This window comes from Muscardinus avellanarius, assembly GCF_963383645.1.
Source record: "Muscardinus avellanarius genome assembly, chromosome: 7".
Lineage (NCBI taxonomy): Eukaryota > Metazoa > Chordata > Mammalia > Rodentia > Gliridae > Muscardinus > Muscardinus avellanarius.
Genome location: NC_137793.1, coordinates 66,697,529 through 66,714,956, shown reverse-complemented (window position 1 = coordinate 66,714,956; position 17,428 = coordinate 66,697,529). Strand labels below are relative to the sequence as shown.

At 48.3% G+C, this 17,428-nt stretch overlaps 1 protein-coding gene across 1 annotated transcript in view; it reads left to right on the top strand.

Moving 5' to 3' along the window:
• CAPN2 (calpain 2) overlaps positions 1-17,096 on the top strand; it is a gene marked incomplete at both ends in the record, with an annotated part of 59,055 nt that extends 41,959 nt beyond the window's left edge. The window contains 11 exons of the mRNA XM_080698556.1: positions 957-968; positions 2,315-2,526; positions 5,012-5,048; positions 5,754-5,819; positions 7,184-7,241; positions 9,985-10,049; positions 11,327-11,395; positions 12,220-12,298; positions 13,817-13,933; positions 14,202-14,260; positions 17,073-17,096. Coding sequence (XP_080554682.1) covers positions 957-968; positions 2,315-2,526; positions 5,012-5,048; positions 5,754-5,819; positions 7,184-7,241; positions 9,985-10,049; positions 11,327-11,395; positions 12,220-12,298; positions 13,817-13,933; positions 14,202-14,260; positions 17,073-17,096 — 798 coding nt within the window. The remainder of the gene's footprint in view (positions 1-956; positions 969-2,314; positions 2,527-5,011; positions 5,049-5,753; positions 5,820-7,183; positions 7,242-9,984; positions 10,050-11,326; positions 11,396-12,219; positions 12,299-13,816; positions 13,934-14,201; positions 14,261-17,072) is intronic.
• Positions 17,097-17,428: the final 332 nt, after the last annotated feature.

Below are 17,428 nucleotides of genomic sequence, written 5' to 3'. Positions count from 1 at the left end.
TTGGCCCTCCAAGCTCCAAAGTACAGAGGAGACTTGAGAACAGGATATTCTGAAACATATCAGGAAAGGTCGTAAGGGCAAGTCCAGCTGGTCAGGGCCCAGCGAAGTTGTTGGCCTGGACCGTGTAGGCCTCAGGCCATCGGCTCCCCCAGGGCTGCACCACCGGAGCCCTGCTCCCCATGGCACCCTCACTGCACACAGGTCCTTCTTTCATTCCGAGCCAAGTTAGAGAAAAGCCCTGCTGGGCACAGCCAGAGGGCAGCCCCGCCAGGCCCGCTGGCCAGAGAGAACTGACCGGCCTGCAGCACAGAGGAGAGCTTTCACAGCCTGGGAGGGTGGAGCTGGGAAGCCTTTCAGGCAGCTGGAGAGGGTACGTTTGGATTTAATGCTGGAACCAGTGGCGCTGACACCAGTTCCCCAGCCTTAGAGCCTGCTGCTGATCTCAGCCCTGAGCTCCAGCAAGGTCACCTTCACAGCCTGAGAAATAGCAAGTGCTAAAAAGAGGGGTTTCCATCTGCCCTCAGAGCCCAGTTTCCAGCATACTCTATGAGAACGGAATTGAGACCCATGGCCACCACCCTGCCCTCATGCCCTTGGAAATCACATCATGGGCTTTCAGAGTTGAGAAGAGCTTTGACCATTGAGTCCCATTTTAGAGATAAGGAAACTGAGGCCAAAGGAGAAATTATTTGCTTTAGAAAATACAGACCGGGTGTGACTCACAGAGGCCCTGCCATACCTGTCCTTCCTCTTCCAGGACCTGACGGTTTCCCTGCTAGGGGGCAGGCTGTTAGCTTCGTCTCCAAGGCTGGAGACTCACGCCTGCTTTATACTCTGTGTACTGGGAATGGTGGTAAGGGCTCCAGGGCAGCAGGTGGCAAGGATGACAGTCCCAGTGCTGGCATTGCGGCGCGATGCTTCCTCACAGCCTGAATTGGGCTTCTTTTACTTTGCAGGTTCCGGAGGAGGTACGTCCGGCACGCGTCAGCCCCATCCCGGGCCTCAGCTCCACGGCCTGCGTGAGGCTTGGGCTCCAGGAGTGTCCTGAGGCCTGGGGGCAGCAGTGGCTCGGAGGATGAGTGCCCTGCTGAGGTTGCTGGGTTCTGGGTCCCTCTGGTCTAAGCTCAGGCAAGGTGGCCCAGGAGGTTGCTGCAGGGCTTTCTGCCTCCCTGTAACATGCAGAGACTGCAGGGTTTGGTTCTAGGTGAACAGTCCTGAGACCAGGGGGCTGGCTCTAAGAACACGTAGGAAGGGGCAAGGTGACCCCTGCAGACTGCACTGTAAGACCCAGTAGGAGCACAGGAAGGAGACCAGGACTGGATTCACACGGCCTCAAGCATGTGACAGATCTCTGAACTGTAGTTTCTTTTACAGTAAAAGTTCTCTGCCTCACGGGGCTACTGTGGGCATAACTTAAATTATGCCAGAGCGCTTAGTGGGGCCACAATTAGCATTAACCGAACTAGCTGGTCATATGGTGGCAGTGTGGCTTCAGAGGCCACAGTTATTAAAGCGGGTGCACAGGGCGCCCCCGCCACCCATGCCTGTCTTCCCCTTGGAAGGACAGTGCAGCAGAAGCTCCTGGTGCTGTGTGTGAGACCTGCTTGGCCCTCAGTATTACCTTATTGCTTTTATTCTTTATTCACTTATTTATTTATTTATTTAGGTACTGGGGATTGAACCTCTGAGCTACACTCACAGTCCTTTTTTCTTTATTTGAAACAGGATCTCACAAAGTTACTGCATACTGGTCTTGAACCTACAATCCTCCTGTCTCAGCTTCGCATGCGCCCCCATGTGTTGTCTTTGCTTTTATTAGCATATCCTTTGCCACACAGAACTGAACCCGATTCCCCAGTGGGGACTCTGACCCCTCTGAGAGTCACCTAGAGAGAGGCTAGGAGCTCCACGTGGAAGGATGGGGTCTCTGCACAGTAGGCAGACGTGGAGCTCCTGCAGCCCCACTGTCTAGTGCCAAGTTTGCTCTTTTTTTTTTTTTTTTTTTTTTTTGTACTAGAGATTGAACCCAGAGGCATTCTACGTCTGGGCTATATTCCAAGCCCCCCTCACCCCCTTTATTTTTGAAATAGAGTCTTAATAGGCTGCTGTGGATCTCACTAAATTGCTGAGGCTAGCCTCTAACCTGCTGTCTCAGTCTCCCAAGTCCTGGGATTATACACATGGGCCACCATGCCTGGCTAAGTTTGTGTCTTCTCTAAAGGGAAGAAAACATCATTGCTGTCATCCCTCTATCTCGAGGGCTGAAAATGACATTTACTTGATATTCCTCCCCATTTTTCTGTTTACCCACCAGCTAATTGGGCAGACCAACATTCACCTCAGCAGAAACTTCTTCCTGAACACCCGGGCCCGGGAGCGCTCAGACACCTTCATCAACCTCCGGGAGGTGCTCAACCGCTTCAAGCTGCCCCCCGGGGAGTACATTCTCGTGCCCTCCACTTTCGAACCCAACAAGGACGGAGATTTCTGCGTCCGGGTCTTCTCAGAGAAGAAAGCGGACTACCAGTAGGTGGCTTAGTGCCTTCCTCTGCCCCCTTTCCTCTTCCTCCTCCTACTTCTCCTCCTCCTCCTCCTCCTCCTCCTCCTCTTCCTCCTCCTCCTCCTCCTCCTTCCTTCTTTCTTCTTTCTTCTTTCTTCTTCTTCATGGTACTGGGGGTGGAACCTAGGGGTTTTCTACCACCAGGCTGTACTCCCAGACCCATTTTATATTTTATTTGGGAACAGGGTCTCACTAAGTTGCTGAGAGCCTCACTAAGTAGCTGAGGCTGGCTTCAAACCTGGCCTTCTGCCCACCCTTCTCTGTTCCCAGCTGCTGGTCTGTCCTTCACTGTTTGAATGCAGGTTTCTTTTTCTACACCTGCCTGCTTTGAACGTACACGTGGGGGTTGATGTATTGAAGAATTTTTAGTGTTAAAATCAGGTAAGCAAAGAGTCAGGTGTGGTGGCACATGCTTATAATCCCAGCATTTGGAAGGCTAAGACAGGAGGATCGTGGTTCAAGGACAGCCTCAACTACTACTTAATGAGGCCCTTTGCAACTCAGTGAGACCCTCTTTCAAAAATTAAAGAATAAAAAATAGGGCTGGGGGTATAGCTCAAAGGTAGAATGCCCCTGGGTTCCATCCCAGTACTGCAAAAATAATAAATAAATAAATAAATTAATTAATTAAATAAAATCAGGTAAGCAAAGGAAAGAGATACTTAGGATATTCTGCATTGGAAAGAGGTGGCTGGGGTAGGGGAGCCTTGAAGAATCTAATTTCACAATTGCATTTCTGAATGCTCTAGTCAGTGCTTTCATTTTAATGGCCTATGTTAAACTATCCATGAACCCACACCCTTCATTTGGAGAAAGCCAGGTAGTGCTGGCACAACCCCTGTCTTCCCAAGCCATGGGACCAGGCAATCCATCAGGGTATAAGAGAGAATCTCTTTCTTATTTATTTATTTATTTATTTATTTATTTATTTGCTGTACTGGGGATTGAACCCAGGGGCATTGCACCTCCAAGTCACACACCCCCAGCCCTTATTTAATTATTTAGAAACAAGGTCTCACTAAGTTGCTGGAGGCCTGAGTTGCTAAGGCTGGCCTTGAACCTGTGATCCTCTTGACTCAGCCTTCCAAGTACTGGGAAGCCCCCATGCCTGGTATAAGTGATTGTCTCCATGGTCCCATCTCTCCTCGATAGATACAAGGTCTTCAGTCCTCCCCCTTCCTCTTTGGACCTTAGTTCTTTGGAAACCCTTTATGGCTGAAGCCCAGTTGCCTGCCACTGTCTACCTGGTCTCAGTTATGAGTGTCTTAGACATGGATATTCAGTTGGGTACTTGATTGCTAGGGACAGAAACAACCTTGAGCATTTAAGCAAAGGGAAGTTCGTTGAAAGGCACTGATGGGAGGCTGGGGACAGGATGGGGAGAGTAGGAGCCAAGGATAGATGGACAACAGGGTATGGGGCACCCCCGGACCTCGGGCCAGAAGTCCACAGTCCCCTAGAGTGTGTCCAGCAGGCGTGGCCTGGTGGCCTGTAGAGGGCAGTGGGGAGGAGTACAGGGAATGCCTTTGCTCCAAGAGGAGACAGAGAAATCATTTCCTATGGAGAAGGGAGAGCAGCAAACCAACAAATGCCAAGAGTGTGGCTGCAGGCCCCTGCTGTTGATGGGCTCTTCCTTTGCTAAAGCTGCCCCAGGGAAGGGACTTTCCTCAGCTCACTGGAGGAGGCCCGGTGTGCTCAGCTGGCATGACTCACGGTCGTCGGAATGACACTAATGTTTGTCAAACCCTGTCCTCCCTGCCAGCCACAAGCCACTGCCCCAGGAGAGCCTCAGTCCCCTCACTCTCGCCAAGGTGTTCCCTGGCCCTCAGAGCTGCCCAATTCCCTGTCCCAGGATTTCAGGCCTCATTCCAGACTCTAGCCATCAGCACCAGGAAGCCCATGTCCTTTCTTCTGTGAGCATCTGCCCTGCAGGCAGGACTCTTGGCCAGTCTAAGATCCCAGGGCAAGACCTCTGCGCTTCATTGCCCTCACTGTGGAGCAGAAGGACTCAGCCCTCTGAAGGGGGACTGTGCACAGGATAAAATAAGCATTGCCCAAGGTACAGCTGAAATTACAGGGGGCCCCCTCTCTGCTGCCTCCCTGGCTGAGCACAGAGCACCTAGACAGTGGCTGAGCCCAGGTGCCACAGGAATAAGGCCTGGAAATGGCAGAGTGCTTCAGCTGGAACATGAAGCTGTCCCTCAGGCGGGGAGCCGGGTGAGCTGCTTGCTCCCCGCCACCTGGGAAGCCTGTGCACTAGACAAAGACCAAAAACCTCATGGGTTGTTACTGCCTCGATGCCTACTGCTTAGGGGACACGTTATCACAGATATCCCCCTGCCCACCTCGTGCTGGCGTTAAACAGTGCACTCCCAATTCAGCGTGATTCCCATGGCACTGCCAGGTCACCCTCACCTGCCTTTCACTAACATACTTTCCTTCTATTTCCAGAGCTGTGGACGATGAAATCGAGGCCAACCTTGAAGAGGTACTTGTAACTCCTGAGTTCCACCTACCCTGTCCTGGACAGCAGAGAGCAGGAGAGCAGAGCACCAGCACTGCACCCAGCAGGCCGGGCTCTCCTCGCTCCCCTGGCTGGGCCTCCTCTATAAAATGAATACACGGGATGACAGGATTTCCCTAGAGTCCCAAAAGTGCACTTTAAATGCTGGAGAGCTTTAGGATATAATTCAGGAAATTCAAACAAGGCCAATTTTAATAAACAAATCCAAGTGGAGGAAGGAGAGTACCACAAACAGAGAAAGGGGTCCTCCCTGCTCTCTTCAGGCACCCGAGGTGGCTCCATTATCCACTCATTCGTTGCTGAAGGTCAGCGCTTGTCATGTGCATCCATGGGCCAACTGGACGATTTCTAGAGCCTCATGGACTGTGGTCACTGCTGAAATCCTTCCAGAACATTCTAGTCAGTCTTAGAATAGATCTTATAGGTCACTTTGGTTGGCCTGTACGTATGAGACCCCTGTATAGAAATCAAGGCATAACTCCTTTTGTACAGTATCTATTTCTCATGCATTTCATCTAGAGAAAAAATGTTTCATTAGTTCCTTTATTGTAATCTCAACACCCTTGGGCTCTGGGCCATGAGAGAGGTAGAGAAAGGGCTGGAGGACCCAGAGGGGTGGGCGGGCGCCTTGCCGTCATCCTCGCTCTGATCCTGGGCCTCACCTTCCAGATCGACGCCAATGAGGAGGACATCGATGATGGATTCAGGAGGCTGTTTGCCCAGTTGGCAGGGGAGGTAGGTGTTCCCCCAAAACCCTTTGTTGGCATAAAGCAAAAGACAGAATTCGTCCTCAAGATTTTAGTTTAAAGGGGGAAAGGAAGCAAACCAAACAAAAGTGAAGGGCCGCAGCTGTGACGCGGGCCGCAGCTCAGGTCTCTTGCCCGCTCTGTCCCCCGAGACCTCCGCACACGCCGGGCCTCCATTCCCACGGTCATGTCTCCCCTAGGCTTTTCATTAGGATTCTTGCACTCACCTTGAGGTTGTTTTATTTTCTGGAGTACGGCCCTTTATCCTTGATTTCCACAAAAAGCATTTTTGAAGGCTTTCAAGTCTCAAAAATGCAAACAACTTCCAAAAGAATATTAGACTTTCTGTTCTTAAAATAACCACTCTGCCATGTGAGCCTGCTGCAAAGTCACTCAGCCTTCCTTCTTTCCCACAACTCTCAAACCAAATCCATCCTTCTTCATTATGTGTTAGCTCTCCAGCATCCACCATCAAGCTCACCTGGGCCCCTCGGCTTAGCCAAGGACTCCTCAAAGTCCTAAAGGGTGCCATCTGCCCCGTGCCCCACTCCCACCCCTTCCTCCAAGGGAAGGGGCATCAGAGGGTTTTATTCCCCAACTGATTGAATCACACACACCCCAGGAGAGCAGAAATGACTACAGGCCATCTTGGTTTTCAACACTGGGCTTGTCCCTCACACAAATTTGCCTAAGTGAATAGGGGCACCTGAATCACTTCTGGGAGCCCAGGCATAATGGGCTCTAGAGGAGATGCTGGGCCAGTTCTTAGCAACAGCTGATTTTAACCAATGTTTCAGGAAGCCTAAGATCGGAGGATTTTTTTTTTTTTTTTTTTTTTTTTGTACTGGGGATTGAACTCAGAGGCATTCTACCTCCAAGCTACACCCCTAGCCTTATTTTATTTCTGTATTTGGAAACAAAGCCTCACTAGGTTTCTGAGAGCCTTGTTATGTTGCAGAGGCTGGCTTTGAACCTGTGATCCCCCTGTCTCAGGCTCCCAAGTACTGGGATTATGAGTATATACCACCATACCCAGCTCAAGAGCTGAGTTTTAAGGGATAGAAGGCGTGCAGAAAGGAGGAACAGTGTACAAGAACTAGGCTGAGAGGGACCATGAACATGTTCCCTACAGCAAAGAAATGGTGGCTCCTCTCCACCTGGAGCACGCTGCACAGTCAGACATCATCCACGTGGGCCAGGCAGCTACTGAGTGTGGGCTGGGGACGGCAGCGCCAGCATCGCCTCGGGCTGTCAGAAATGCACACGCAGCTGATGCACGTGCCCCATACATGTCCGCTTTACTGAGCTTCCCCAGCTTCCCCCAGAAATGATGCTCTGGTCTCACATCCACAGGATGCAGAGATCTCCGCCTTTGAGTTGCAGACCATCTTGAGAAGAGTTCTGGCAAAGCGTAAGTGTCCTCCTCTCCGCAAACCCCTGCTCTTGTTTCTTCCCTTGTGGACAGGAGGGAGCACAGGAGTTCCTTCCCTTGCATATGCTGACCTTTGAAGAGCAGCGTGGAGGGAGATCTGGTGATATGATAAGAAAAAAAAAAAGAACAAAGCTGTCCAGGGTCTAGAGATCAAAGATCAAGCCCAGATTCCATCTATTACCAGCTCTGTGATCTAAAAAACTTACAGCACCTCTCGGATTCCTGCTTCCTTGTCTGTAAAATAGATACGCTATGACGTCGCTCAAGTGGTTGAATGCCTTATAGGAAGCAACATGTGGAAATAGCGTAGTACAGAGCCCACACTCCCTACTGGGTAGCTACCATAACTGATTGAGAAGAAAAAGCACTGTGAGCCCAGATAACTGGAGCCAGAAAGCATTCCTGAGTTCTGGGATTCTCTGCCTGTACTGAGGAATCACTGATGTAGTGCTATCTCATTGACTGGCAAGAATGGAAAAATAAATGGGCATCTTATACTCAAGCTAAGGGAAGTGGGTTACAGTCTCATCTCCCCATTCTGTATGTAAATGACCCACATCTGAACCTTTTTTTTCTGTTTTGTTTTTTGTTTTAAGGTATGGGGGATTGAAGCCAGGGGCTTTCTACCTCCAAGCTACACCCGCAGTCCATTTTATTTTCGAAACAGGGTCTTACTAAATTGCCGAGGCTGGCCACGAACCTGTGATCCTCTTGTCTCAGCCTCCCAAATACTGAGATTGTATGTGTGTGCCGTCACACCCAGCTTGACACCAGCTGGACTTGGAAAAATGCCACTCCACTGAAGTCAGAGCCAAGCAAAGTACTCTGGGGATATCTCCTTTCAGCCCAGGTTTAGGGCTTCCCCCCAACCAAAAACAAACAAACAAATAAACAAACAAACAAACAAAAGAATAGAACTGGGAGACTTGAGAATGAGGCAGCTCCATAGTTTTTACAACCTTACAACTCTTTTCAGCTTATATAACTATTTCTTAGGAAAAAAAAAAAAAGACACATTCCCCCATCTGGAAATTATTATGACTCATGCTGCTTTAGATTCAGTATGAGAGCAGGGTTTTGTACAATACCAGCAGTTATAAATACAGGTCAAAACAAATGCATGTGACATCATATCCTGAACACCAGCCTGTGGGTCACATGGAGATGTCTCACCAACTTGCAGGGTTGACATTCTCTCTAAAGACAGACCAGACCGCCTCTTGCCTAACCCCAAGAGACCAAAGCAGATTTCCCTTTAGAGCCAAAGAAAAGTTCAGGGGCAGCTGGGTCTTCTGTCCCAGTACGTGCACCTCATAGAAACACAGAAACAGCCGGGCGTGGTGGCGCACGCTTGTAATCCCCGCGCTTGGGAGGCAGAGACAGGAGGATCGCGCAGGTTCGAAGCCAGCCGTGCTGGCTTAGGAGACCCTGTTTCCAAAAATAAAATAGGTCTGGGAGTGTAGTCCGGAGATAGACCGGCTTCCAGGAACCCCAGTACCACAAAAAAAAAAAAAAAAGAAACACAGAAACACAGAAACAGGTCCCAGTCCTGTGGCCTCTGAATGGCCATCTTAGGGCACCTGTGGTTCAGGATGCTCGCCCAGGAAAGGTGGGGTGACCTGAGCGCTGCCAGTCCAGTGCAGGGCTCCCAAGGCTGGCCCCAGCCTCACCCACCCTCCTCTGATTTGGAGGGAGGACAAGAGGCTGGTGTTTACCCTGGAGGCTGTCAGGCACAAGTGAGGTCACAGGGCCTTCAGATGTGTGGCTGTCATGAGCCCGAGCAGACCAAAGGCTCATTGTTTATGCACAGATGGAGGCAGGCAGGACTCAGGCCAGGCTGGACTCCGCCAGGAGCCAGGAGCAGCATTTGCTTCCTGCCTCTGACTCAGGCCCCTCCCCCAGCCTGCCTGGTGGCTCCAGCCTCTGCCCAAGCCTGGGGCCCACAGCCAAGAAGGGCCTGGTGCTCAGAGCGGCAGCTTCGAGACAGGCTATGTTTGACCATTTTACAAGGACCTAACCCAAAGGCTCTTCATAAAGTATGTGAGAAGCTAGAGTCACATTTGGGACAAGGCTTTCGTACCACCTGATGGTCACTGAGATAGAATTCCCCCAGTGGGACACAGTAGCCCCTGGACGGTCCGCAGGCTTCTCAGTCAGCTGAAGACACAGACCTGCATAAATGCCTACAGGTGGACAGCTGGAGGAACCCTCTTCCCCTCACAGGCCACAGCCCAGGCCGAGCCCACGCGTGCTCTGGGCTGTATCTTCGTCCTTGCCCAGCAGCCACAGGTGGTTTCCCAGCCCCTGAGCACCGAGAGGACCCACCATTTATGCTTCTTCTACTTGTGTATTTCAAAAGCACCTGAGCTGGGCATGGCGGGCGCACCTGTGGCCCCAGCTACTTGAGAGGCTGAGGTGGGTCACTTGAGTCCAGGAGTTCAGTCTGGGCCAGTCTGGCCAACACAACAAGACCCCATCTCAAAACAAACAGCTAAATAAAAATAAAAAAGCACTTATTGAAATTCCACTTATCCACAGCAAATACTCAAGAGAAGTCTGCAGACAAGTGTAAAACCCTCTGCACTCTCCGAGTCGATACGTGTGGCTATTTAAAACAATCTAAGTGGCTTTGTGGAGGGCAGAGACAAAAATGACATGTCCAGAACCTTGGAAAGTCCAGTTGGGCAGAAGATTTTCCTGTCACACTCGCTTTGTCTTTTAGGCCAAGATATCAAGTCGGATGGCTTCAGCATAGAGACCTGCAAAATCATGGTGGACATGCTAGATGTATCCTTTAACAGAGAACAGACTGGGCATTTAAAACCTCACTCCAAACTGGCCTGGGCAGTGCACACCTGTAATCCCAGTACTTGGAAGGCTGAGTCGGGAATATTGCAAGTTTGAGGCCAGTCGTGGCAACTTAGTGAGATTCTGTTTCACAATTTTAAAAGAAATGAAGCCGGGCGTGGTGGCACACGCTTGTATTCCCAGCATTTGGGAGGCTGAGACCTGAGGATCGCAGTTCATGGATAGCCTCGGCTACTTAGTGAGACCCTCCGCAACTTAGTGAGACCCTGTTTCAAAATAAAGAATAAAAAAATAGGGCAGGGGGTGTATCTTGGAGGTTGAATGTCCCTGGGTTCCATCCCCAGACCTCCAAAAAAGAAAAAATAGGGCTTGAGGTGTGGCATGTAGGTACAGTGCCAATTGGTTCAATCCCCAGTACCACTACAAAAAAAAAAAAAAAATCACAAAATCACTCTAGAAAGGCTCCAATTGCCTTCTTCCTCCCTCAGAATGGCTGTACGGATGCTGTGGGACAGCCTTAGTCCTGAACTCCCCTCCTGGGGAAATGTGACTCCTCAACTAAAGGAAAGTGAGATGCTTCCTCTCCAGACCACAGTCAGCCAGCTGTCCCTCGGGCTGCTGGGAATTCCTGACAGCGCCCCACCACTCTGCCCGGGGTAGCCTGGGTTTGTTTCCTGAGTGACAGTGCCCCCACTACTTCACCTAGGAAAGTATTCCCTAACCACAGTGTTTCTGATAGGAATTTGTTTTCTCGGTTAAGACTCTATGCTAGATCTGGAGACAAGGGCCCACCCTCATGAGCATTCCTTCCAGGCCGCCCTCCTGTCTCAGACTAACCACAGCTGCCCCTTGTTCCTGAGGCCACGGTCTGTGACGTTTCACCCAGGGGGCTCCTGGTGCGCACTCGCTGTGCAGATCCCCTCGCAGGGCCTCCTAGAAGTGCTCCAAAGGACACTCGAGAGATGGCAAGGGCCCAGCCATCTGAACCCATCACTTATGGCTCATTTTTAGCAGGATCTGGGGTCCCATAGCACCCCCAGGTTAAAACAGCAACCAGAAACAGCAGGAGCCTCAGGTCTCTATCTTGCCCATTCTCCAACCCTTTAATGGAGGTTTGGTAAGGTAAAATGCAGAAAGCTCCTTCTGCCAAACATCCTGTGCACGTGCTGTGATGGCCAGAAGAGTCGGATGAGAGGGCAAACCAGGAGACACTGTCTGAATGACCAGACTCAGGAGTTTTCCTTGACAGAGGGCAGTCAGATGGGAGCGGCAAGCTGGGGCTGAAGGAGTTCTACATCCTCTGGACAAAGATCCAGAGATACCAAGTAAGATCCCAAGAGGGCCCTGGGGCGGGAGGCGGGTCTGTGTCGGGGAGCATCCTAGGCATATTCTCTAAGTTGTAGCAACTCCTTTGGATGGTAGAGGAACATTCCCAAGGGGATTGGGGACCTTATCCAAAATGGAGCCCAGATTGAGCTGGGAAAATGCAGAAACAAACAAGGACTTTGCAAGTTAAGAAGTCTATCCTGCCTTTACCTGATTAGACTGGGAAAGGGGTCAGCTAAAAGGCACCATCAAGAGTTTTCTAAAAAGGCTATGCGGCCCTGTATAGTTAAGATCTGTGACATCTTAAGTTCAAAATTACAAGAGACAGCCAAGCATGGTGGCACACACTTGTAATCCCAGCATTTAGAAGGCTGAGACAGGAGAATTGTGGTTCACGGCTAGCCTCAACTACTTAGTGAGGCCCTTTGCAACTGGGTGAGAGCTAGTTTCAAAATAAAGAATAAAAAATAGGGCTGGGAGTGTAGCTCAGAGATAGAATGTCTCTGGGTTTCATCCCCAGTACCGCAAAAAAAAAAAAAAAAAAAAAAAATCCTTACAAGAGACAATAACAAGGGCTCCTGGGAGTTGGCTAGTTGACTTGATATTTACAAACCAGCTCACAGAAAGGGACAACAGCATTAGCTATTCAAGGTAACATGGGTGATCCTAGCAAGGCCAAACTAGAGGCATGAAGTTGGAGGAACTTCGTCCCCTCTCAGTGCTTACTCTGTGGTCAGTACATACTCTGTGGTATGAACTGAATGGGGACTGCCACCAGTTTGCCCCGGGTCATGGTTTTTAATGACAATTTTACATGTTTCAGAAAATTTACCGGGAAATCGACGTTGACAGGTCTGGTACCATGAATTCCTATGAGATGAGGAAAGCACTAGAAGAAGCAGGTAACACCTCATAGCTGTATCTCCTTTCTTATTTTCTCTGTCTGTAGATTGTTGGACAGTTATTCTATACAATATAAAGCTTGGTTGATGAGTTATGACACAAAGCAGGTGCTGCTCTAATACAAACACATCCGTTTCCTTCTCTCCTCTTAAAGACTAACTGGTCAAATTAAGTGTGTCCTGGAGGCTCTGCTCCCGACAACTTCTTGAATCCTAGTTTCTAGAGCAGCCTGGGAGGGTGAGCACACAGCCAGTTCTCATACACTCCCCACCACACCCTTCTTTCTGGAGCAGAGTGGGTTAGGCAGAAGCAGAATGTTGCAGTTTAATGCTTCAGGAAGTCCCTAGCAGAACTAGATGTCAATAAATAGTAAATAGGACACAAACTTGGAACAGACCCGGAAGTAGGGAACTCACATGTTTTGGGGACAGATATAATAGCATGAGGTCGTTCATTCTATTAGTTGGGACTTAATGCTGCAGCAGAGACCCCAAATATCAGTGGTTTAACAGGAATGATCTTTCTTTAGAGCAGCCCAAGGCTGGGATGGTGCCTTCTACTGTCAGGGCCCCAGGCTTCGCCTACCATGTTGTTTCACTAGCTATTAGGGACCCAGGACAACTTGCCACCACAACCACAAGCTGCCACCAGGTTTGCACAAGGGCTCCTTGCCTGTACAGGCACACCCATGCTTCTGCTCACACTTCTATTGGATAGACCTGGCTCACAAGTCTCAGATGGCTGCAAGTCTCAGAAGCTGGGAAATGCAGTGTTCATGTGAGGCAGCCAGGGGCTCCTTAAAAATGCCTTTGCTGAGCTGGGTGTGGTGGTGTATGCTTACAATCTCAGTAGGAGCCTGAGACAAGAGGATCGCAAGTTTTGCAGCCAGCCTCAGCTACTTAGTGAGGTCCTCTACAATTTAGTGAGACCCTGTTTCAAAATAAAGACTAAAAATAGGGCTGGGGGTATAGCTCAGAGGTAGAACACCCCTGGGTTCAATCCCCAGCACTGAAAAAAAAAATCCTTTGCTGTGGAAAAAGGGAAACTTAATATTAGCTTACCACAGACAGTTCCTGACACCTACATTCAGAAGAAACAGATCTCTCAGATAATTAAGAGCTAACTACACAAACATAATGAGGAAGTATGACCAATAGCTTGAAGCAGCCTGACCATGGAAAAAGAAGAGGCCAGAAAAGGGTTACAACCAGTAAAGAAACAGGCAGAGTGACAGTAAAGTGTGGAGAGAAAAAAACCCAGGAGGTACTGGTTTTGCAAAATAAAACAAGTCTCCAGCCAGGAATTTGGCTCAGTAGTAGAGCACTTAGGTTCCATTCCCAGAAATACACACACACACACACACACACACAGAGAGAGAGAGAGAGAGAGAGAAAACAAAACAAAAAACAAACGCATCCTAGGGACAAAAGCAATTGCAATTATAAAGTGTCACATCAGTTCCAAAACTCATGTACAGTGCTAAATGGTATCGTCTTGTGCCTGTTTGCTCTTTCCAGGTTTCAAGCTTCCCTGTCAAATGCACCAGGTCATCGTCGCTCGTTTTGCAGATGATCAGCTCATCATTGATTTTGACAATTTTGTTCGGTGTTTGGTGCGACTGGAAACGCTATTCAGTACGTGGACGCTGGGGAAGGCCTCATTTCAGTTCTCTGGGTTCATGGTGAGAGGCAGCCTACCTCTCACCATGGCGCAGTCACCTGACCCAGACAAATGTCTCTCAAGGGACTGAGAATGAAATTCCTTCTTTATTAATTTGGGGAAAGAGGGGAGAAATAATTGCTGTGGCCATCTATGAAATCAGCTGCCCAGTTGGGGAAGGTGCTAATGCAATCTCTGTTCTCAGCTCATTCATGTATGACATCTCCTTTTCCTCCTCCACAGAGATATTTAAGCAGCTGGATCCTGAAAATACTGGGACGATACAGCTTGACCTTATCTCTGTAAGTCAGCAAGCATCTCATACCAACTACCCACTACTGAGGGGACTAGGGGAAGACAGGGGTAGAACAGGCTGTTTCTTAGTGTAAGGTTTCACTTTAAACATTTTCCGGTCTTTTGGGGATAGGCCTGTAAGTGGCTCTAAAATCCCACAATGTGCCTTTACTTGCTGTTGTTTTTCAAATCCCTATTAACTCTTGAGTTAAAAAGTCATGAAAACATGCGTGGCTCCCTCTTAGCATGAGTTTTGATTTGAGTATAGTACAGGTTAAACTAAGAAAAGGGTGGCTGCCAGATCCCTCTTAGAACAAGGAACTGCTAATCAGCATGCCTACACTTTGGAGGAAATTTAAGTTGGGTTTGGGACAGACCTGTCATTCTCAGAACAGATCTACTTAAAATACGTCTTAAGCCGGGCGTGGTGGCGCACACTTGTAATCCCCGCACTTGGGAGGCTGAGACAGGAGGATCGCACAGGTTCAAAGCCAGCCTCAGCTACTTAGTGAGGCTCTCAGCAACTTAGTGAGACCCCATTTCCAAATAAAATATAAAATAGGTCTGGGAGTATAGCCCAGAAGTAGAAAGCCTCTGGGTTCCACCCCCAGTACCACCAAAAAATAAAAAAATAAATTAAATTAAATTAAAAAAAACCTACAATCACTAAAAAAAAAAAAAAAAAAAAAACTTCCTAAGAGAGCCGGGCATGGTGGCACACACTTGCAATCCCAGCATTTGGGAGGCTGAAACAGGAGGATCCAGGTTCGTGGATAGCCTCAGCTACTTAATGAGGCCTTCCGCAACTTAGTGGGACCCTGTTTCAAAATAAAGAATAAGCTGGGCATGGTGGCGCACACTTGTAATCCCAGTACTTGGGAGACTGAGACAGGAGGATACGGGTTCGCAGACAGCCTCAGCTATGTAGTGAAACCCTTTGCAACTCAATGAGAGCCTGTTTCAAAGTAAAGAATTAAAAATAGGGCTGGGGTATAGCTCGGAGGTAGAATGAATGCCCTCGGGTTCCAACCCCAGTACTGCTCCCCCCAAAACACAAAAACCAAAATAAAGTATTAAAAAAAAAAATCAGGCTGGGAGTGTAGCTAGGAGGTAGAATGCCCCTGGGTTCAATCCCCAGCACAAAAATACTTCCTAAGAAAATTACTATTTTAGTCAGCATTCTCACTGCTGTGACTCCAAACTCATTGCTGTGACTCCAAAAAAGCGAATGCACAACTTAGAGGAAGGAAGACTTATTTGCTCACAGTTCTAGAGATTTTGGGGTTCAGTCCATGTTAGGCTGGTTATGTCAGCAGAGCTTAGGGCATGGCAGTGGGAGGCAGAAAGAGGAAGAGAGCAAGTCTCCTGCCTCACATCATGGAGGCCGGAAGCAAGAAAGAGCAAAAGGCTTCAAAGACACAAGCACAGTTCCTATGGCCACACGCCCAGGACCTGCAGCCATACCCCACCTGCCTAGGTTATCACCCAATAAGTCCGTTACAATGGATTTATGCACTGATGAGCTTACAGTCCTGATTGCATCAACTGTGACCATCAATACTTCTCCCACCCTTTAAAATAAAACTAACACTAGTAAATAGGTTTGCCATGGATGATTGTATACTTATGTATCTGAAACTCCAGCAGTGTTTACCTCTGAAATGGTCAACAATCCCAATTAAGTTGCTGTGTCAGTTTCACAAAAAGCAAAGGGCAAAATGTCCTCATCATCCTGATGACAGGTTCTCTCATTCAAAGAAGCCAGGTAGGGCACAAATCCATGATCACATCTTTCCAGACTACAATTCCCTGTACTTAGGGGAACAGAACCTGGTACACTACAGGCCACTAAAGGTGTGGTGAGATGGCCACTGTTGGGTGGGAATGGCACAGCCATCAGGCCTGTCCCCAGGTGGCAGAGGAGCAGAGTTGTAAGGAGGACAGGTATAAGAGGTTGGCAACTCTTGTCCTTGGATTCTGAACTCTGGATGAAGCCAGCAACTCTATTATGCATTATAGTTTTATCCAACTGAAAATACAGTTTAGTTGTTATAAGCAACACTACCTTGCTTAAAACTACGTTACCTAGGAAATATCCCAACCCTGGGGCTGCAGTTTCTTTAAAGGAGAGTAACACAGTTGTGACATGAAATGTGCCCTACGTCAGGTTCTGTAGACTCTGGCCTCCTTCTCATTCTTGATGGATATCCTTTCCAACCTGTCTTAACCTCACTGCCCATCAACACTGGCCTGCCCACTCAGTCACTCCTTCCTCGTTTCTTCTAAGAAAGACCTTATCCACTGGAGTTGATTCACCTTTCAGAGGCTCCCAGAGATCCCCAGCTCTAGAAGTCTTTGCCAAGGAGGGGCCATGTCCAGAATACCTTTTAGTTGGCAATGATTTTCAACTTTGGCTATAGGTTACATCACTGGGAGTATCCCAGACCAATTCAAACAGAATATGATTTAACATTTTATCACTCCAATATAGATCCCATGTTGAAAAACACTTATTTCTGGGTGCCCACATTAAAAACTTCTGTGATGCCCTGATACAGAGATGTAAAAATGCTAGTTTATCATTGTTAGATTTTCCTGTTCAGTCAACTCTGAAGTGACCACCTGATTCCAATAACACAGGCCTGTAAAGAGCTAGATTCAAGAAATTAGCTAGAAAAAAATGTGAATTAGTGCACTGGTATCTTAGCCCTTGGTGAGTTTTCTGGTTTAACAATCAATCTTCCAGAGTAATCCCAAGGTACTCAGCCTTTACTTTTAAAAAATGTTCACTGAAATAACTTTTCTTTTTCCTTCCCACAGTGGCTCTGTTTTTCAGTACTTTGAAGATTGAAGTCATAACTGAACTAATCTGCCTGAAAACTTCTCATGAAAGAAAATCATCCAAGGACTAAACTTCCAGACAAACACTTTGTATCTGGACCTTGAAATAAGGGGGGCATTTACCTAAACTGATTATTACAGCTGAAAATAATACTGCCTATTTCAGATAGCAAAACTTTCACATATCAAAGTAGAAGATATGCAAATATTATACTAAATGCAAGTGAGTTGCTTAACACTCAGTAAGCTCAAGGAAAGCTTTACATCTGTAAATAGAATATACTTTTTAAACTGTCCTGTTCATAGCAATATTAAATCAGGAAGAAATACAGGGA